The sequence below is a fragment of the Gambusia affinis genome, linkage group LG22 (genome assembly GCF_019740435.1).
Source record: "Gambusia affinis linkage group LG22, SWU_Gaff_1.0, whole genome shotgun sequence".
Taxonomy (NCBI): Eukaryota; Metazoa; Chordata; class Actinopteri; order Cyprinodontiformes; family Poeciliidae; genus Gambusia; species Gambusia affinis.
In genome coordinates, this window is record NC_057889.1 from 19,450,231 (window position 1) to 19,472,242 (window position 22,012).

Consider the following 22,012-nt stretch of genomic DNA (forward strand, 5'->3'; position numbering starts at 1 on the left):
AAAAGCATATTCATGTGTTACAATGGTCTAGTAAAAGTCCAGACTTCATTTAGAGATCATATTACTTCCCAGTTGTCTATTTGTACAAACTACACATCATTTTCTGTTCACAATAGTGCCTTACAGTGTTGGTCCATCACAAAAGTCCCAAGTTACCATGGCGATTACAACTCGGCATGATTCATTGATCTGCTGTGAGGGATGCAGTCCAGCATTCACCAGCAAATCAACACCTCAACTGACCAGGAGGGATCAGCAGAAACCAAACATGCAGGCTGGAGCCGATGATGGAGGAGTGGAAGGTTTCCGATTCACCCTGAACTCATCACACACAGTCCGACTCGCAGGAGACCAATAAATTACGGCGACTGACTCTGAAAATGGGATGATTTGGGCCAAACAGGAAGTGTGGCGGCTTCAGTCTGGGTGCTGGGTTGAAAGTGTGTGTGTGATTCTACTTCCTGTCCTCAGGTCAGTGATGCCGTCCTTCTGATTCGTTCACTAAGAACCCCACAGATCCTACTGTGACTGCAACACAACACACTGTGGAGCAGCTTGAAAACATTGCAGAAACTAAATCGTACCGAGTGGACAAATATCTTAATACGCTTAAATTAAGACAAAACTAATTTAAAAATAACTTTTCAATAAGAAATAGAAGCTTGTTTTAATTAAATAGTTAATATTAATTAAAAATTCAAAGTTTTTACTTCTAACAAGACATTTTTCACGTTATAAGTGGAATAATCTGCCAATGAAACTGGTAATTTTTCAGTAATATTAATGAAGTATTTACCTAAAACAAGCTTCTAGTTTATGCTAAAAAGTTACTTTTGGTTTCGTTTTGGTTTAATTGAAGTGTGTTAAGATATTTGTAGTAAAAACTAAACAAAATACTTGGTATGATTCTGTGTTTTTGCAGTGAAAGTGTCATCCTTTGTGCCACAATGTACCAACAAAACGTGCAGCAGGATTTACCCGAGGCATGCAACCTCACTTCCAACCAGTCTACTTCACACTTCCTGTATCTGGATTTGCTCATTTAGCCAGTAAACACCGAGGAGAACCCAACTTAAGCCTAGTTTAATCCTGGTTGGGAACATGAGCAGGCCACCAGGGGGCGGTATGGAGGCAGACATGCTGTGATTCAGCAATGAGAAGCAGCGTTGTCACAACAGAAGCCTGATGGTGCAGAGAGAGAGAGGGAGGGAGGGGAGGCGGCGCCGTTCCAGTGACAACACGCATATGAGTGAGTGTGTGTGTGTGTGTGTGATCAGCAACACGGTGCTCTCTCGCTTCTGTGTGTTTGTCATTGCAGGTTGAACACATTACCTTCATCTTACTAAGCAGGGTCCTTAAAGCCCTTTTCAGATCGGGGGTCTTCTCCGATGGCGAGACCGCCTGCCACTGCAGAGGAGAGTTCACACTCAGCACCCAGACAACATGCTGGGGAGGGGGGACAGGCATGAGGGGCGGGGCTCAGCTGGGTCGGGTCAAAGGTCGGGGGGGCAACAAATGTGGCGAAATGGGAGGCAGAAACATCCAGGCTCAAGAGGATGGGACAGGCAGGAGGGGAGACGCTGGCCGGCTACCATAGCAACAACCTCGATATGATCGCAGAGAGACTAAAACGCCGGAGAGCTGGGATGAGGTGTGACGGCTGAAACAGCTGCTGGGATGACTGGGAACCAGTCTGAGGGAGTTCCTGGTTCAGCTAGGGGAACGTTCATGGTCTCAGTCTAGAACTGCAGCGCCTCGCACAAGGATTCAGAAAACCCAGAGCTCCTTCACACCCGTCACGTCACAGCCACAAACATCACCGGATCCTACTGCCGCTTCGCTTATAGGGCAGAGGAGCAGCAGCATCAGGAGGTGGAGAGCAGAGGATGAGTGGTTTAAAAAAGAAACATAAATGTGCTCCACTGGAGAACATGGCAGAAATATTTACAAAGAAAAAAAAAGAAAAGAGGACTGATACATTGTCTTCTATAGGATGTTGATGTTTGTGAAAAATGGTTTAAACAATGTAATGAGGAGGAGAAAAATAATAAATATTATTTTGTCATTCTGCAGTAGAAATGTAATGCAGGATATATTCCATGCAAAAGAATAAAAAAAGCTGAATCTTCATTTGTTTCATATACATTTCACTTTTTAAAAAAAACTATAAGTTAGATTCTCCAAATTATTCTTTTGCCAAACTACTAAAAGCCACTGTGGGAGGTCTACAGCTAGTTAGTGCCAAGCTAGTTAGTGATCTATATGGCGAGTAAAAACTTACCTAAATGTACCTATTAATGTAGGTTTTGCACCACAAAATCATTTTGATAAAAAAATTATCACAAAAACTATCATGACATACTGGAGGTACTGATACTTTCATAAAAGGATTTGAAAATCAAAAATTCCTCCAGCATCGTCACTCCTCTGCTGATCCGTCATGTGAATCTAACAGACTGGAGTTTGTGGTTGTGACGACGCGTGAAAAACCTCAACACAGTCGGCTGGTTTAGTCTCCATACAGACTCTGATGCTTCTGAGGAATGATTGTTTCGGATGGTTAGTGTCAGTCTCAATGGGTCCAAACTGGAATGAGTCCGATGTTCTAGAACCGACCCCACGTGCGGCTGCATGTCGGGGTTCAGCCCGCCTACTGACCTCTCTGTCGAACTGGGAGAGCGGAGCGTCGCCGCAGTCCATCCCCCCGCCGGAGGACAGGGAGCTCTCGGAGGGCGAGGTCATGGTCTGGCGTTTGGACCCGTAGCTTCCCCCGGACAGCTCCCTGCGCAGAGCGCTGCCGTTCTGAGACGACGAGCCTGGACCCGGAGGAAAACACGTCAGCTAAAGGCACCTCACTGAAACCACAACTGGAAGCACGATACTCACGTATGCCCAGTCCGCTGCTGGCGCTCATTGAGCGGCCCGGCTCCGCCCGGTTCTTGGTGATGGAGGGGATGCTGACGGAGCCGCTGAACCCCGCCCGGGTCTCCTGAACACGGATGTTCTGCTTTAAACGCAGCAAGTGGACAGAAGGGGGGAGGGGGCGCAGTGTGAGGGAGGGGGGCAGCAGTGAGTGCACAGCATGCTCAGACTAACACACACACCCACACGCACACACACACTGTGGTGGACCTGAACATAACAAGTTGACCTTGATTCCGTCTGTAGCTACATAACATGGTGAAAGATGGAGCAGCTCCAACAGTACACAAGTAGCTTTGTTTTTTGGTGCAAGTGAGAACTAGACTGTGAAGAAGCTTCTATAGTAGGGCTGTCCAAAACACACACACACACATATATATATATATATATATATATATATATGAAATATGACTTGAAAGAAATTTGACTTCCAAATGTAACACCTCGAAATTGGGTCTCTGTCTCTTTAAGAAACGCCTTTAAAACGCTTTTAACAGTGTTACACTGAGAAGTAGCTCCTATAATGAGTTCAGCAGATGAGCAGTTCCACCAGGTGTTTGCTAATTGCTGCTGGCTAGTCTGAAGGAGTAAGTAAAATAGCCTCTGACAGGCTTTTAATTTAATGTCATGTTTGATGTGCATTTCCTGTGTGTTTTGTGAAGCACTTTGTGATTTTATCTGTGAAAAGTGATACTCTAATAAACTTTTACATACTTATAGGATTTCTCAAGCATGCACAAAAGAATCATACACAACATGCATGTTTTTGATGAAGGTATAATGATATAACATGGTGTAATGGTCAAAAAGGTCGAATTTACATTACACTGTTCCTTTAATACGGTAATGAAAAGCCGATTTGGGTGCACTCGATGTGGTACCAGTTACCATGACAATAAAAACAAAGCAGGAAGCTTTGCTTTGTTCACTTTATGTTCCATCTAACATTTTTCTACAGTTTTGATTTAAAAATGTTACTTTTGTCCCAATTTATTCTTAAATTATGAGAAGGAGAAGGCTGCACAAATAAATAAATAAAATCAGTCTGGCTGTCACAAACAGCCCCCGAGCCTCACTTTGAACACCCTTGCTCTGCAGTGTGTTTCCCTGTGTTGTGCGTGTGGGTGTGTGTGTGTGTGTGTGCGTGTGCGTGTGTATCTACCATGGGGAGATCTTTCAGGATCTGGATCCCGTCTCCTGGTCCCATGTGGGCCACATGGTTGAAGTTGGTGGGGTTGGATATCAGCTTGTTCCTCATTTCTGGATCTCGCAGCATCTCTCTGTAACCGTGACGACACAGGAACAAAGGTGAGTGAACAGGACCCGGAAACAGCAGACCCACAGATGAGAACCAGAGGCGGCACCGGGCGCTACCTCCTCTGCTGCAGCCGCTCCTCCTCTGGTATCCTGAAGGAGAAGCGCCTCTTGTTGTTCATGCTGCGCACCATCTGCTTCCTGCTGTTGTCCGACGTCTCCGGGACGACCAGCTCATCCCCCTCTGAAACACCAAAGCAGGAGTCTTCCTCACTTCTAGCCAACCACTGAGACACCAACTCCTTCAGCACCTCTCATTCACTTCAGTTTAAGTGGTCACTCCCCTAAAAATTTAAGCTCCTATTGGATTTTATGACTTCACTAGAAACACTTCCTGGTTTTTAACTTTATCGTTACGAAAACTGAAAATCATGTTGCTCATACGCATCAAAATACAGTTGTTTGTGATTCAAAGGTGGCTAAATATGGAATATTGTGGGATATCAGTATTTTCCAAGGAATTTTGCTCCAGGATGTTTTGTTGTTAGTAGTAACGCGTTCTTACCAGCCATCTTGTTTCTAAAGTAGATCAGGCGCACCGTTTCCAGGCCCAGCAGGTTCAGAGATCCATCAACATTCAGAGGTCGCACCTACAGCAGCAGCAGAAGAGAAACCTGTCTTCATTAACACTGAAACGTTTATGAAGCTGGGATCACTATTCTCTCTCCACCAGATGGCGCCCCAGAGACACAGACCTTCTTTAGAGGAATGGTCTGGATCCACTCCATGGTATTCACATCAAACACATCCACGGCGTTCTCACTGTACACTGACAGGTAGGGGGCGTTGTAGCCTGGACACAAGAAGACAGTGAGCTACAGGAAGCAGGTTTTTCTTTTTGTGTGCGTTTGAGCCCGATCCAACTCACAGGCGGCGTTGGGATGAGCCGGCCACATGAGCTCCTGCTGCCGTGACCTCCGGCCCTGAGAGTCCACGTAGACCCCGATGGAGCTGAAGCACAGCAGCAGCTCCTTGCTGGAGATCTCCACGGCGCACAGCGCGCTCAGGCCCTGCTGCGGGATGAAGGCCAGGGTGTGGTCCTCATGGTGCAGCAGGCTGACCGGGGACACGTCGCCATGGACACTGCGGACGGCATCAGGTTACTTTGATGTATTCAAGACGCGCGCGTGTGTGTGTGTGTGTGTGTGATGCACTGTAATCCAAAAGGAGGAAACCTGTAGCGCGTGAAGCCGGACTGGTAGCCCACGTAAAGACGCTCGCTGAGCAGGCCCATCCACTGGACTGGCCCCGGGGACTGCAGCTCCCGCAGCACTCGGTGGCGCAATTTCCCCTTATTCACCTGCAGGACGGGAAAAAGTCTTTAGGTTCACAGGAGCTCAGGGTCAAAATGAACCTGATGAAGTCACTGCCTGATCCATAGCATCAGCTAATTAGCACAGATGCTAGCAGAAATACTTCCAGAGATGGCACTTTTATTTTCTATTGTTTTTGTATTTCATTGTAATTGTAAAAATACTATGTGATTTAGAGAGAATAACAAGAATTAAAGATAAAAAGGTTTAACCTTATTGTGCTAGAGTGGCTCTTCCAAAAAATAAAACAAATCAAGTAAATATAAGTGCCTGTGTACAATAATCAAACGTGAGGAAAGAGTAATAAATTAGTGCTTCCCATGATCACATGGGTTCACTACTGTATAGTTTGATAACATCTTTAGTTAATCTCATAAAAGATGAGATCAGGGCATCTGCAGCCTTCAGCAAGTCAATGTAAGATTTTTTAAGACCTTAATGTTAGCTTGCATAAAATATAAACCTGAAAACACTATACTACAGGGAATAGTTGCTTCATTACAATCAAGAATCGCAAAAACTGTGAACCTGGCATTACGCCCTTGATAAAGGCAGAAAAAATCTTGCTAGCTAGGAAGGGTACATTAGCAGCTAGTTAGCAGTAGCCTAAACCACCTCAGTCAGAATGTAATGAAGATGGTCACATGTCTCAATTGTCCACTGAAAAAAAACCCAACTACATTAAATAGACCTGCCACGACAAAATATCAGACCTATCTTAATGTATTTAAGGCCAACTTACTTTCCCCCCAATGTATCAAAGTCATTTTAAGGCCTTAATTTCATATATGAATTTAAGACTTTCTCAGGATGAGCATTCCCTGATAATCATTATAAAAGTAAAGGTCTTGTTATGTCAAAGTCCACCAGAGGGCGTATCCATGGCTGACAGTCCCATGAATTCAATACACCATTTTCTACTGCATTTTTCTTAACCATTAAGAGAATTATAACATTAGATCTGCTTCTAACAAGTAGTCTTTAAATTAATACGAATAAATATGTTACACTTTGTTGATGTACGTTTTAAGAATAATGTGGAAGTGTTTCTTCAGCGCCTGCAGTGCGGATCGTCCAGTCTCAGTCAGACTCCTCCTCACCTCGTAGCAGATGACTTTACTCTTCATGGCCACACAGAGGCAGGTGAGGCAGCCGTTCCGGACCGGCCCCGACACCAGACTCTGGCAGTTTTTCGTTTCGGCCAGCTTGCTGGACTCGGTCTCGCGGCCGTCCAGCGCCTGAGTGGGGATGAGGCGGACGTGGCGGTTCCGGCCCGAGATGACGGCTAGCAGCTGCTCCTGGGGGATCAGGTCGATCTGGTAGACCTTCTTGTTGTCTCCCACACGGATTATCTCTACAAAAAGAGAAAGGCTTCATCAGGGCTTCTGCAGGTTTCACCAACTCAGATGATTTTTAAGTCCATTATGGATGAAATTTAAGACCTGTAGCACAGGTCTTAGGAAAAAAAAATTATATATATATATATATGTGTGAAGGAAGAAATATTTCTAGTTGTTAGATTAACTACAGCAAATGTCACATTCTTACTTCAGAACTTCAGAAAACAGAATGATCGCCACCTGAGGCTCTATTTTCTTTTGCTTCTATGCTCGGCTCCTTTTCCGTAATCTCCTCCTTCTCTGTATTTTCCTCTACAGTAACAGTTGTGTTGAAATAAAATTCTTCAATTTGTAAGAGTGGAGACTGACCACCATGTTTGAGTCGCAGCAAATGCTAGCGTTAGTGGTAGCCGCCTCCACCGTTTTCTGAGCAAAGCTTTTTGTACAGAATGCATGTAGCATGGCATGAAGGTGAAGATCAACATCATCCTGCCGACTGGCGATCATTAATGAACCACCTCGAGTCAGATACACAGGATGTCTGCATGCGACTCAAACTATTGGCTGACGGAAAGTCCTGTGAGGTTTTAAAAAAACACCCCTACATAAAATATATGAGATTAAAGAGTGTTGCTGAATTTTTAAAATCTATTTAAGGCCATTTTAGACTTTTTAAGGACGGACAAACATCCTATTCCTCTTCATTCTACCAGTTCAGAGGTGAATGAACCAGAATGATAATCATGTTAACGTGATCTTACCATCTTTGGTGACATGGATGACAAAGAGGCCTTCTTCGTTGCCGAGGGCGACGCGCTCATGATCTGAAGGCAGATTAAACGGAGAAAAACTGCCACTTTAGGGCCCAGAGGGTAAAAATCAAAAACATAGAGGACTCCAGTTCTTTAACTGTCTGACAGTAGGAATCTCTGTTGGCCCACCTATGATAGCAGCAGACTGGGTGGTCTTGATGAGGGGCAGCGTGCAGTCGTACGCCTCCTTGGGGACGTAGACGAAGCGCTCCTTCAGCTTGTTCTTCTTCAGGATGCGGTGCAGCTCGTTGAGCAGACACACCCACTTGTTCCTCTCCTGGTCGCTGTCAGCTAGGATCAGGATGGACGCCTTGTGGCTGCTGGAGGGGGAGAGCTGGGACGCTGTCACCTGGAGAGACAGAGAGAGCGGAGGTCAGAGGTCAAAAGAAGCACAACTCAAACAGCGATTTAAGAAGGAAGCAGCAGAAGAGCCCCTCACTCTGAATATGCACGGTATGTCCTTGCGGCTGGCGTGGATGACATCTGACTCCAAAACGGAGCTGACTGAAAACTCCTCATCCCTGTGCGACACACAGAGGTCAAAGGTTAAACACTCAGGTCAAAGCTTTTTCTATTTAAACTTGCAGCTAAAGCTCTGGAAAATTGGTCAGCAACAATCCCATCCCTGGACGAAGGAGGTCCAGTTCTGGGTGTATCGTGATTCAGTGATAATTAGTCTGAACTAAGTGTGTTTTGGCAGAGCCACCGACTGACTCCATTAGTAATTAGGTTTGATTCTGTTCTGATCGGTGATTTTGGTCACGTTACAGGAACTCATATTGTGGTTGATGCTGTTGTCCGCGCCTCCGTTGGTTTACCTCATATCCAACACCTGACTGACGACGACGCTCGGTTGGGTGGCCTTCCCTTCGCCCAGCTCATAGAGGAACAGCTTGAAGTCGCACACCACAGCCATGGCTCTCTGCCAGCCCTTCTTCACTCCGGTGGGTTTGGGAACCTGCAGAAGGAGCAGAGCTCAGCTTCAGGAAAAAGGTCGGCTCTGTGGGATTCCGGTTTCTCAGATCACTCACCTTCACGTGGCCCTCGTACGCAGTACCGATGCCCCTCTGAGGGTCGATGCCCAGCGGGCCCTTGGTCTGGTCCTGGGGCACGGGACACACAGCTGGAGCTTTGTCCGCACAAGTTACGTGGCAGGAAAAATTACACACTGAACACACACAGAAAAAAAATACAAAGCAAAAACATGAAGATGCATCAAATACTCAACCTGCATATACAATGATATACAATCGGTAAAACTCAAGCACTATTCAAGGTGAATTTTCAAACTTTTCCAGCACCACATTTTGGAGACAAAAACAATAGAGATGAACTAAAACAACAAAATAAAATCACTATTATATGATAGAATTTATTACTGTTATTAATAATGTCTTGTGATAGTGTTATATATTCTACAGAAGGGGCAATGTAAACTAAAATGTAATAAAATTTAAAGTTTTTAAATGTCTAACACAACCTATACATCTGAGTGGTCTGAAAACAAAATAGTAATTTAACAAAAATAAAAAATTTCTATAAGGTTTTCCATATTATTTAACAATAATATGGAAAACAGACTTAATTTCTTTCACACAGAATAATAGGTCATTGAGACATTATGAATACTTAGTATTCATTACATTGAAACAATCCAAATGCCAAGGTAAATGAACTTCCTGCTCAAATTAAAAGCTTAAACAATAAATCCTACAATGTTCTTACTACGTCTTCTGGCATCTACCAAACAGAAATTATCATAATAATTCTTTTATTATAGTTTAGTCTGATTTAGCTTCACACTGTGAGAAAAAAAGCGTCCATATTTTTATTATGTATGAAAATATCTGGTTTCAACCGTAAATAACATTTTCCAGATTTAGGATTTCAATCAAGCGTTAGATTGCATTTTATTACAAAACAGAAATCAAGCACTTTCCAAACCTTGAAAACATCTAACTGAATTTCAAGAGTCTTCAAGGATTTGAGGATCCCTGTTTGTTGTCAGGTTGTGTTTTCCGGTTTTCCTTACCCTCACAGGTGCAGCCCTGACGGATGAGCCCCACCATGAGGGAGGTGCACTGGTTGCACTTTGTGGGCGCGTTGAAGGACTTGACAACAAACTGATGTGCTTTGGGCTGTGGGAGGCAGACATGAGAAACAGTGTTTATCAAAGTTTCAGCCGAGAGATTGTCTCCTTAAAAAAAAAACAACAGCCTAACCTTTGGTGAGGAGCGTCCGATGCTGCCGTAACCTCCTGAACGCAGGGTGGGGGTCTGAACAGTTCGGCCAGGATGGTCTATCAGCTGCAGAACAAAGCAGAAATATCTTTAAATGCAAATGAAGGATCTCTTCAATACACAGTTTGGATTTAAGAGCAAAATTCTGGCCAGAATTATGTAGAGGAAATAATGAAAGGAAGGTGCAAAGGTCAATCAGGCTGTGACAAGCGGCTCCGCTCCCATCAATCACACATCCCAGGTGACGTGCACTTGACTCACAACAAGCAACAAGATGGAACTGGAAGACGATTATCTAAAGCTAAAAATGGAAGAATTTAAACAGCTTACTGACTTAAATGTTGGCTCTGAACTCCAATTCAGACGTCTAAACTATTATAACTCCCACCAAAAAAAGTCTAAACAGGAACAGGATGATTTGCTCCATCAGATATAGTTTCTTTTGCTGTTATTGCGCTGCGGGATTCTTCTGCGCAACTAAATTACCTGTAATTCATAGTGGATGACTGAGCCAACAGTGGTAGCACTGTGAGCTGCAGACACTATTTATGCCTCTGACAATTATTCGTCAGGATATTTGGAAGTGTTTTGTGCGTGCCAAACATTCCTGTCTAATTCCCATGGGCGGCTCGGCTAAAACGAGTCGGATTATCTGACCTCTATCGGCTCCATATCGCTAGCCATGGAAGGGGAACGGGAATGCGACTTGAGGTGGGACTTGGGGTCGTCTTCCCGAGACGGAGTGTTGGAGGGGGTGAAGTTATCCATGGAGTCCACCTGAGGAGAGCAGAATGCAGAGGGGAGAGGAAGAGTTGGGCGGTTAGGAAAAAGATGGAGAGAGGAAAATTAGCAGGAAGTAAAATGGATCGGTAGAAACATCCAGCAGTCATGCTGACAGAGAAAGATGGTGGACGGGACAGGAGGCGGCCCACTTAAACTGAAAACTGACCCCAACTTTAACATCACAGGACCACGACCCTGTTAACTGCACCAAATACACCACAAACCATGCAAGCCCATCACACACAAACAGGCAGACACTGAGGTATTCACATCCCTTTAACTTTTCCACACCTTGTTGGGTTACAAACTTCAATGTCTTTCGTGAGATTTTACCAGAGAGCAACACAATGTAGAGCATAGATGAGAGGAAAATGAAGAATGGTTTCATAAAACTCAACTTTTCTTTATGTAGGTTGTCTGAGGATCTTTTAAATAAGACATTAAGGCCTTTAAAGGTCCACCCTAAAAAACGTAAGCCGGCCTTAAATCACAGGTCTTCCATTTTGTCGTGGCAGGACTATTTACTCTTGCATTCTCTGTAGTTTATTTTTCTTGTGAGATTTTTCTGTCGGATAAAGGTTTGAGTTGCAACCACACCGTTATTGAGTTCTGTGACTTGAAGAGCTAACTAGCTGCTAACATGCCCAAGCCAGCTAGCTAGTGTTTTAACTTCTGTCAAAAAAAAAAAAGTGTAAATTATCTCCAGTTGCCAGGGCGACGTTTGTTTTTGCCACTGGCTCCCTTCTGTTGCCAAGCCTTAAGAAGCTACGTGAGTTCGGGACAAAAAAAACACTACTATATGAAATACAAGATTTTCTGTTTTACATTTCTGCTGTGACACAGGATCATTTTGTTTTCAGAGACTTTGTAATTCATTTAATTTTTTTTGTTATTATGTGTTGTTTGTTTTTTTGTTATTTATTTTGGATATTTAAAATCTCTTCCGGTTCATGTGTTAAGTGTTCATTAGAATTTAAAGTTGATTAATTCTTGAGAATGTGTTTTTGCGTTATTATACCATTACCACTATAACACTTGAAAATGGTCTCAAAACAACATTGTCACTTATTGCAATAACTTCTGGGACAATTTAGTTACAGTGAAAGGCCTGGATTCAAGTCTTCATAATGATCTTTAAAAAGTCTCATATTTGAGTTGGTGGAAGCAGCAGGAACGCTCTTCTGGGTGTCAGAGTTAAAAGGGGCTGAATGTCATTTTTTTCACTTTAAGATTACAAGCTACTCTACTGTTCCAACACCTTAGTACCAAAATGTTAAGTTCAACGGATGTGGATACTTTACAGCAGGACACACAGACAAAGAGTTTTTCTCCGCTGCCATGCAGACGGCCGGACACACGCAGATCAACCGACAGGAAGCGAGACGGAACATTGAGAGAGGAGCTGCAGAGCTGCAGCGGCGGTGCTTACACGTCTGCCTTTAGTCGGGCCGACGGACGGCGAGCGCTTCAGTGGCAGGAAGGGAGGCAGAGAGTGACAGAGACACACAGCGGTGAATATTGCGCAGCTGAAAACACATTTCAACAGACTGAGGGAGGAAACGTGACGATGGGAGAGCGGGGAGGATTCGGTGACATCAGGCAGTGCTTACCAAAACCTGCTAGTCTGAAACACTCGCAAATGTTTTCAGCAACAATGTGAGGTTTTTACAACTCAATATTTGAGTTACACAAGTCTCAGTTGTGAAGCACTGCATTAGATTATTGTTTGTACAATAGAGGTGGGCTGATGACGAGAACTAAAATGGGTACTGATGTAAAAAACACAATTACAGAGGAATGGAAGTATGGAAAGTAAACATAAAGTGTTGTTATATCTAAGGTTGTAACAAACTAATAAATAGCAGGAGGATATGAACAAGTAGCTGGTAGATTCTCAGCTCTGTTATTAACAGATAATAAACATACCTCTTCCTAAACCAACATGGATGCCCTTTCAGTGTCCTAAAGGGTACAGCTACATCTACACGGGTTTATAACACACCCACGAATAAACTTACATCTTCCCAAAACTCAATTAAAGAAGATGAAGATGAGGAATAAGAGTCCTGATGCACCAGAGTGACGCAAAGAAAGCAACCAAAAATAAATAAAAAATAAAGTCAGAAGGATTCACATCAATAAAAATCATGTGGACGACATAAAAGGATTGTTAGCATGTCAGATAACGGCGGCTTCATTCAAACTCACATCAAACTGGTCGAGGGCCGAGGTGGGGGCGTTGAGGAAAGCCAGGAAGGAATTCTGGGAATCCTGGTGCTTGACACCTATGGACCCGAAGCGAATAACACCACTGTGGTCAGGAATTAGAGCATCAAAGACCGACTGGAACAGAACGGGTCACAGGACCGTTTCTAAGAACGCAGAGCAGGTTTCATATGACCGGAGCAACAATGCATGAGTGTGTCGCGAGCTCAAAACTATGTCTCACATATGTGTGCTGGAGCAAAGCCAAATCCTCTTTCACTGAGGTAATCTCTGAAGAAATGTGGTATCCATGAATACACAGCTCTTACTCAAAACAAGGCCATTGTCATTATCAAAAGATGCATTCTTAAAGAGCCAGTATTACTATAGCACAATCTAGTAACTATGGTACCTTCAGCTGTTTAAAAATGTTGAATATATATAATATGATTTAAAAGAAATTGGGCCTCCGACTCTTTAAAAACTCCAGCTCTTTCAGAAACTCCACCTTCAGGAATTCATCGCAACATGTCTCCTTCATTAACATTTTAACATTTTTATCAGCGTTTCACTGAGAAGTAGCTCCTCTAATGAGCTCAGCAGATACTCAGTTCCACCAGGTATTTGCTAATTGCTGCTGGCTAGTCTGAAGGAGATGAGTGGGTCTGAAGATTGGAAACTGCAGGAGCTGTGCCTCGGAGGTGAGGTTAGGTCCCAGTATAAAGGATTTCTCAAACATGTGAAGGAATCATAGCGACACTCCAGGTATGTTTTTGATAAAGGAATAACATTATAACATGATGCAAAGCTCAAAAAAGTCGTTTTTACATTAAACTGCCCCAATAAATAGCAGAAACATCTAGAATAAATGCTACAGAGCAGGGATGAGGCCGTACCTCTTCGCAGCCGGAGCTCCTCCGTCTCCTTCTTCAGCCGCTCGATCTCAGCCAGCAGCTCCTGGTTTTTACTCTCCACCTCCTTCAGTTTACTGTAATGAATCACATTTGGTTCAGGGAGTCGCTTACAGTAAGCCATGCTGTTAACGCTAAAGTAAGGCGTACCATTCAGTGGAAATGCTGTCTGCCTTGACTTTATTCAGCTCATCCTGAATGCTCTGCTTGGCTTTGATCTCCGTGTCCAGCGCCGACTGCAGCTCTAGACGAGCCGACATGTCCAGCTTGGCGAAGCGACGTATCTTCCACGGCATGTCCTGAAACACAGAGGAAATTATGTGCTTTTGAGCCAAACTTAAAAAATCACAGCCTCTTTTTTTGTGTGAAATATGTTAAGATCAAGATGATCAACAAGTCATATCACAACAGAGTAAAACATGCTTTATTAGCATCGCACCTCACCACAAATGTTGCATATGGGGAATAAAACCAGAGTTTATTGAGGAATGAAGCTGTATTATATGCTTGACGTGTCGACAATACATTATGTAGCTTTTTCTGCTGAACTGATTCATTTCGGAGCAGCATTTTATGGATGTCTAACAGAAACAGGTTCGGACGAACGTTTTAAATAAATGTTGCCGCCAAGAAAATTGGTGGCTTGAATGGGTTTTATTAATATCTGCCCTTATAGAACCCATGTCATAAATAATGTATCATAATAGTTTCATAAACCATCGTCAGGTAGTGTTAGACTACAACAACAACATGGCAGTTCTTTTGATTAAAACAGTTTGCGTGTTTGTTTACCGTTGCTCTCGCTCCAAGGCTGGTGTTTCTCAAACCCTCCAGCTCCTCAGTCATCTTAGTGGCCAAAGCTTGAAGGTAACCCCGAGCGTCCTTTTCATCACTCACCCTGCAACATACACACACACACACACACACGCACACACACACACACACACACATCCTCATTTAAAAACTGCTCCATTCTTTAATAGCGAATGTCCACAGAACATTGACTGTGGCTCAAAACTTTGAAAGTTGATCGATTAAATTCAGTTTGGTTCAGTAAATGTTGTTTAGAGACACCCAGAAAAAAAAAGCGAATGGAAATTTATTTGAGTAATATGACAGAGTGTTAGGGTCAGACAAAGAGTTTATTTTTGTTAAATTATGAGAATAAAGTCAGAATACTGGCAGAATAAAAACACAAAAATACTGAAAGAAAGTTGTAAACCTACAACTGAATTTATGCTCGTGAATTTACGACAAAAATTTAGCGAAGAAAACTATTATTATGACTGTTCTTATAAAATAACATGTGTAATTATGACTTTTTTCTTGTATAATTTTTGGTTTATTGTTGTACAACTTTTTCTTGCAATATTAGGACTTTCATAAAAATTCTTGCTCTAAATGTCTACTGAGAAATAACTAAACTCCTACAGACATGCAGTTCCTCTTGTGCCGTGGCAAAGCTCCACCAGCAGAGGGCGACACTGGCTACCAGATTCCTCTCAACGAAACATCCCCAGCTCAACATTTGTATGTGCATGTCAGGAATGCGTTGTGGCTATGGAGCTGAAAGCGTGTTCCTGTGGTTCAGCATGTCTGTGTGGGGTATGCGCGCTATGCCAAGACTTCAGGCCCGTCCAACAGAGGAGAGGGGAAGTGAGTGGGGCGGGTAGAGCAGTTGGTGAAGCGTCAGCTGTGATGGGGATCTGAGAGAAAGGGAGGGTCAAGCGGCTCGACCATCTTCAAATGTATGCGAGACACGCCGCAGCTTTACAGTGAAGAGGAACCCAATCTGTGTGAGAGTGTGTGTTTCTGCGGCGTAGCTTGAGGGGGGAAAGTAAGAGGCCTGCCAGGCCTGCGCTTTGGGTCACTTGAGAAGGCGGCTGGTTTGTGTGTGTCTTACCACTGGATGATCTCGGTGATCTGGGCCTCCCAGTGGGCCACGCTCTCCTTTTTGTCAGCCAGCTCCCTCATCTCGTCCTCCAGCTGCTGGTTGGAGCTGCTCACCTTCTCAAACATCCCACTCAACTGGGGGGAGAGCAGCAGAAAACGCGTCCAATCATAAACTTGTGGTCGGACGCCTGACATCAGACTGATGAAACACATTAAAATAAAAGTGGGCCGATGAGTTTAGCAGACTGGACCGCATTAGAACTCCGAGGCCGTCCATTAACACACCGACGTTAAGAGAACTCTGTTTCGATTCCTTTCAGCGATAGGGGTTTGTGTGTGTGTATATGTTTGTGTAGATGTCACCATGGCAACATCAATGCAGGTCTCAAACTGCCTGACTGTTTTTCTCAATACTCTTTCATTTGCGGACACATTTATTGTGACGCGACGGGCAAGCAGAGACCAACTTCCTCTTGTTTTGGGTTTCCTTTCCAAAGAGCCGTTCCCGTCTCATTTCAGAACAAAAAAGCTCCACAGACGCTGCAGTGGTGTCGCGAAGAATCATGACCTTGCATCCAGACGCAATGAGGTCATTGTATTTACGGCTTCCAGAGGCATTTTAAAGGTTCTGCCAGGTGATGAAATGACCACCAGAAACTCTTAGTGAGTAATTATAGAGGTGTGAAGCGTCTTGGTAGCTTTACTGGATAGAAAAGATTTAGGGAGTTGGAAAACACTTGCTTGCTTGTAAATGTTTTACAATCCCAAAGGTGGGTGGCAGTCATTCCATCCCTTTGCCGCTTCATGTATTTGCTTTTTCAGCTGCTTCATATTTAATTTTTCTATTTGAAACAATGCCACAAACTGCTGGATGTGTCTGAAATTAAACCACTATTGAAAAGTGATGATTTTAACCTGAAACATTCTGTTCACGATTTATTGTACTGAAACTGAACTTAAAATAAAGCATATAGATCAGCAGAAAGTTGTTTAAAGTTCTCCCAATTTGAATTGTTGTATTTTATTGTTAGTTGGTTGAAACATGGGCCACAACCAAAATGTAGTAAAAGGTTTTAGCATAATTTATCTTCTCAAATAAATAAATAGGGGTGAACTGACTGCAGTTTTCTGGCTGATCACCGACCTTTCACAAGCCTGACCTGTAGATTCCAATTTCAGTCAATACCAATATTTACGTTTTTTGTCTCTGAAAACGCAATAGTCACGCAACACTGGCGTGATTATTGTTAACCACGAACATGCAGGCGTGACCTGGTGGCCAGGTCCGTCAGTCAGCTCTCTCTCATGACAATCTCAAGTTCAAGTTATCCAAAAAGGAAGGAAATTGGGGCCAATTTATCAGTGTACCCCTACAAATAAATATGGCAACAATGTGGGTACAAAATGATTTGTTCACAGGTACAAAACCAGGGTCACTACAGGTTTCACCAACTATAACTTAATGCTTTTTAAGACTTATGAATGAAATGTAAGACCTGAATCACGGCAGATATGAACAAAAGACAATAGCATATTTCATATTGTAGTAGTGCCGAGGTTTATTGAATCAAACATACGTGAACTGTGAGGTTTGGCACCGGAAGTGAGCCAGTGGAGAAGATGGACTTCGTCCAGCCAACGGCTGATGAATTTACACTTTCAAATGAAAGCTAGCTAACTAGCAACAGCATATTAGCAGGTGGCCAGCGATTCAGAACGGGATGAAGAATGAACTCAAACTACATAGATTATTAAAGATTAAAAAGTCCTGCTACAACAAAATTTAAGACCTTTTGATTAACTTATATTTTTAATGAATTTGATATTTTAAGGCCTTAATTTTAGTTTAAGACTTTTAAATGATGCCCAGACACCCTAAAAGCAATGAGGACTTTAATCATGGAGGAGAAAACAAGGACTTTATTGGTTTCTCCTAAACAGATCTAATCAATCCAACGCGATTCAAAAACCTACAACACATACAACACATGTGATTCTCCTAATTTCCCTCTGTGTTTTATCACTTACAGACCTTGAAAATATACTCAGATTGTACTCCACAGGTTAGAATGCCTCCCAGTTATTAGAGACCAGTTAAAGTGGTCTCTTTGGGGGGGGGTGGGCCTTTTTGAACTTCCAGGAGCCGGTTCCAAAGTCAACACAGCTAGATCCAGCGTCTATCCGACTGTGCCGCCGGCTACAGGCTGTTTGTGAGTGGAATATTGTACAGTGATTTCTTTGGCATAGCTGGGAGAGAGGGGGTGGAGGGAGGAATGTGACAGGCTTTCCAAGAAGGGTTACCTGGGGTTACAGCACTAGGGGTGGGAGGGGGGTCTCAGAGTGACTGTGTGTGATGGGGACAAACAAATCACAGAAAAGCTGACAATGCACTACAGCAAAGTAAAAAATAAAAGCTGCTTCATATGCATTCATAATGACTTCTGTTAGACACAGGAACACATACTGTACCTTGTCTAATTCACTGGACAGCTTCTTATTCTCCTCAGAGAGGAGGATTCTTTCACGCTCATATTTCTGCTTGTATTCCGTCTCAAACTCTTCACGCTCGTTTTGGCTGCAAAAAAACAAAAAAAAACACAAAAAAAAAACACACACACACCCACACACTTCGTTACTGTAGGAACGTAACCCCCATCTGTTAGTGACATCCTGACCTCTGGCTGTGGCTGCGTTGGAAAATATTCCTCAAATAAACTTTGTAAATATACAGCCGAGTGTTTCGGCTCGACTTTTCTTTAAACTGTGAGTCTCTTTGTTCCTGAGAGTCGCAGCTGAATCAAAGACTGAACCAAAGGCTGCCGCTTGTTTTTTAAGCCTGACACATTAATGCAGTTAGAAGCTGATCCAGCGGTGTGTTTAAAAAGGAATTAGGCACCCGTGAAAATAATACATCAGCAGCAGCAGCAGCAGGCAGGAAGGTAAGTCTGTGAGGCTAAAAAACAACCTCCAAAGCTTCCTGAACATGAATATGAATCATGTGGTGTCAGGTTATTTTTTTTCTGACAGGCTGAACGCCGTTCTGGAAAACGCTTGCTGACGGATAAAATTCACTAACAATTACGTCTCCTATAGCGATGGGGTTTTTCTTTGCTTGTTCAACAGAAGTTGTTTTGGAGAACTTACAGTTAACATCAATTACCCTGTAGTGTCAACCATGTTCTCAAATGTACAACCTCACAATTCCTAACAAGTACTTCTAAAAATACAACAGGAAAATATCATCCATCCTGGGAGATATTTTCACTAAGGTGGCACCGACTGCAGTTTTCTGGCTGACCACCAATTTTTAAAAAGCCAATTCAGATTTTCTTTGTCTGAAAAAACAGCGGTGGTGACCACTGTTAGCTGCACAGAGTGTCAGTAAGTGTCGGCTGATGACCCAAAATGGAGGAAATCGGAGTCGATGTAATTATACTTTCATGGATCCAAAATCAAAGTCGGTCAGCTGGCTTTGTTTTACAGGAATTTACAGAAAAAGTTTCCAGTTTCAAAACGTTTCCATAGTGTGGAAACTTTTTTTTTTTTTTTTTTTGGCTAAATATCACAATAGTGCATCAGTTTTACTGGAGGTGTGAAAACCCCCTGCTAGCCCATGCAGAGTGCAGAGATTTGCAACACAAAGAGCAGTGATGTGACTCACAGAGGCCCCAGATCAGCTCTGGGGCCCGAAGCAGCTGAATAGTTTGCTGAAGCCTTGAGAAGATAAAAATGATATTATTTGTGCCAACAAATCAGATCAGGGCAGCCATCTCTGTGATGGTATTAATGTTCATGCACGTATCTAATTACGGAACATCAAAAAGGACTAAATTAAATAAATAATGTTGTTAAATCATTTATTAAATATTCCGTAAAATAATTAAATTGTGAATTAAAGGTTTAAATTTTGTATTTATTACACATTTTATAAAATATGTAGTTAAAATCAATAAGAGTCAAGTTTATAATAGTGGATGAACATAACTAATTGTGTATTTAATTATTTCACGATTCCTGCAGCATCGTCATGAAATAATATGATCTCTCACACTCGCCATCAAAGTCGAGGGGCGGCGTTATGGGCGGGGCTAAAACCGATCAACTAGCTCAGCCTCATTCTGTGAAAATGATTCCACTTTACATCTAACCTGTTAATTGTAAAACATCTCCAAGGAAAAGATTGTGAAGATGATTTTCAAAAAATGAGGCTGAACTTGTTGAGTTTGACAGATCTACCAAGATAAATTTGCATTTTAATCATTTATTGACATATTAAACATTTACTTAAGAATTTATATATTTCCTTTTCATACTTAATTAGTGACTCGATATATTTATTTAATTTTGTCCCTTTTGGTCCTCCGTATCCAACATGTTTAAAATGTAGCTATACAAGAATTCTGAGAAAAGACAGTGATCAGGACAGGAACCTCTGGGGAAACTACAGCAAAACCATCACAGCTATTTATCTGGATATGTTAGACATCTTTCTGTAATTACCTCACAGTATCATCACTGTAAAAAAACAAAAATAAAAGGTCTTGATCAGATCAGACTGCTGACTAACAAGCCAGAGCAGAGACAGAGGGACAGTCTCACCTCTCCCGGCGGATCTTGTCCAGTTTGTCTTTCAGCATCAGGATCTCTTTCTGCAGGTTGAGCTGCTGGCTCTCGGCGTCCCTCAGCTCTTTGCGCAGCGCCTTGAGCTCGGTGCTGTGTTGCGCCTCTCTGCGCGCCAGCTCCTCCTCGTACAGCAGCGTCTTCTTCTCCATCTCTGCTCGCAGACGCCCCACCTCCTGCGTCTGGTCAGCTGACGCCGGAGCGGCCGGAGAGCCGACCTGCTTCACCTGCAGAGTCGGATTGATCAGAGATGTAAAAACACGAGCGGCAACAGGATTCCTGGAATGGGACGCGCTGCGCTGCATCCTCACCTTGAGGCCTTCCAGTTCCTCCTCCAGCTGGCGGCTGTACTGCTCGTTGCGCTCTCTCAGCTTCTTCTCTTTCTGAGCCTCGGCAGCTTGCTCCTCAGCCTGAACCTCCATCTGGTGACGGACAAACGCGGACTGATTGGAGACCAACATTCAGCTGATATGACTTCCTGAACATGATTCCTACACATTTACAATTAAAACTAAGTCCTTAAAGGGGCAGTACTCTGTTTTCCAGGAGCATGGTGCCATTTCATAGCACTATCTAGTAACTGTGTCACATTCAGTTATTATAAAAAAATTTATATATATAAAATATGACTTAAAAGAACTTTGACTTTGCAATTTAACGCCTTAAATTGGGCCTCTGCCTCTTTAAGAAGCTTCGACTCTTTCTGAAACTCCACCTGCAGGAAGTCATCACAATATGGCTCCTCTATTAACCGCTCAACATTTTTTCCAGTGTTTCACTGAGAAACAGCTCAGGAGATACTCAGTTCCACCAGGTGTTTGCTAATTGCTGCTGGCTAGTCTGAAGGAACTGATTGGACAAGATTGGAAACTGCAGCTTCAAGGAATAGCTTTTTCCTCAAATCCGGGGCTAGGTCCACCTAGACGGTTTGCACAGCTGAATGGTTGCCATGGGAGATTAAAGGATGCATGTTTGAGGATTTCTCAAGCATACATGACAGAATTAAGGTAACACTCCAGGTACGTTTTTGATGAGAAAATAACAACCTGATGTAAAGCTCAAAACAGTCGATTTTACATAATACTGCCCCTTTAAGCGTAGTTTGGATAAACGGATGGACAGATTGATGGATAGGTGGAAATGCACATCTGGAAATACATTTTTTTTATGCTTCATTTTCTTTTTACGTACTTCCCCAATCCTAGAAAATACTTTAATTCTACATTCATTCCAGACCACTTGGAAAAACAACAATAACCTAGAGACATATGAGAAAACATGCACAACTAAACATCTTTAACAATGCTACACATGAAAATAAATATCTTTTTTTATTTGGTGACTATATTCTACTGCTTTTCTGACTACGGATGGTGTTGGGACCTGGGAGTAAAAGAGAGTAAAAGAAAGCCACGCCTAGTATCTGAGGAAAGACAATAAAAGTGGAAGGCTAACCGGAGGTTGAAGTATTTACCGACCAGCAGGTGCAGACAGAGAAAGGTGTTGCTACCAATCACAGGGAATCTACTCTACCTCCTTCTTCGCCCTCTCAGCCTTTCGCACCTCAAGGCGGAGGGCCTCCACCCTCTGATTCTGGCTCTCCATCTCCTCCTCCTTGTCGCGCAGCTGGCGAACCAGGCGCTGCTTTGCAGACCTGCC

At 43.0% G+C, this 22,012-nt stretch overlaps 1 protein-coding gene across 9 annotated transcripts in view; it reads right to left on the reverse strand.

Moving 5' to 3' along the window:
* Positions 1-22,012, reverse strand: part of cdc42bpab (CDC42 binding protein kinase alpha (DMPK-like) b) — an 83,612-nt gene that overhangs the window by 4,073 nt on the left and 57,527 nt on the right. For 2 of the 9 annotated variants that reach the window (XM_044106735.1, XM_044106736.1), the window contains exons 16-44: positions 21,887-22,007; positions 20,665-20,775; positions 20,333-20,580; positions 20,234-20,248; positions 18,203-18,308; positions 15,744-15,868; positions 14,633-14,738; positions 13,991-14,139; positions 13,826-13,917; positions 12,933-13,009; positions 12,154-12,189; positions 10,599-10,718; positions 9,924-10,007; positions 9,734-9,839; positions 8,733-8,869; positions 8,520-8,659; positions 8,141-8,222; positions 7,831-8,050; positions 7,651-7,713; positions 6,650-6,903; positions 5,412-5,536; positions 5,105-5,319; positions 4,932-5,029; positions 4,742-4,826; positions 4,297-4,420; positions 4,085-4,202; positions 2,887-3,007; positions 2,659-2,816; positions 1,333-1,407 (exon numbers count right to left, since the gene is read on the reverse strand). In XM_044106735.1, the coding sequence (XP_043962670.1) occupies positions 1,333-1,407; positions 2,659-2,816; positions 2,887-3,007; positions 4,085-4,202; positions 4,297-4,420; positions 4,742-4,826; positions 4,932-5,029; positions 5,105-5,319; positions 5,412-5,536; positions 6,650-6,903; positions 7,651-7,713; positions 7,831-8,050; positions 8,141-8,222; positions 8,520-8,659; positions 8,733-8,869; positions 9,734-9,839; positions 9,924-10,007; positions 10,599-10,718; positions 12,154-12,189; positions 12,933-13,009; positions 13,826-13,917; positions 13,991-14,139; positions 14,633-14,738; positions 15,744-15,868; positions 18,203-18,308; positions 20,234-20,248; positions 20,333-20,580; positions 20,665-20,775; positions 21,887-22,007 (3,511 nt within the window). The remainder of the gene's footprint in view (positions 1-1,332; positions 1,408-2,658; positions 2,817-2,886; positions 3,008-4,084; positions 4,203-4,296; positions 4,421-4,741; positions 4,827-4,931; positions 5,030-5,104; positions 5,320-5,411; positions 5,537-6,649; positions 6,904-7,650; positions 7,714-7,830; positions 8,051-8,140; positions 8,223-8,519; positions 8,660-8,732; positions 8,870-9,733; positions 9,840-9,923; positions 10,008-10,598; positions 10,719-12,153; positions 12,190-12,932; positions 13,010-13,825; positions 13,918-13,990; positions 14,140-14,632; positions 14,739-15,743; positions 15,869-18,202; positions 18,309-20,233; positions 20,249-20,332; positions 20,581-20,664; positions 20,776-21,886; positions 22,008-22,012) is intronic. The other 7 variants (XM_044106739.1, XM_044106737.1, XM_044106738.1 and 4 more) reach the window with 7 other exon arrangements.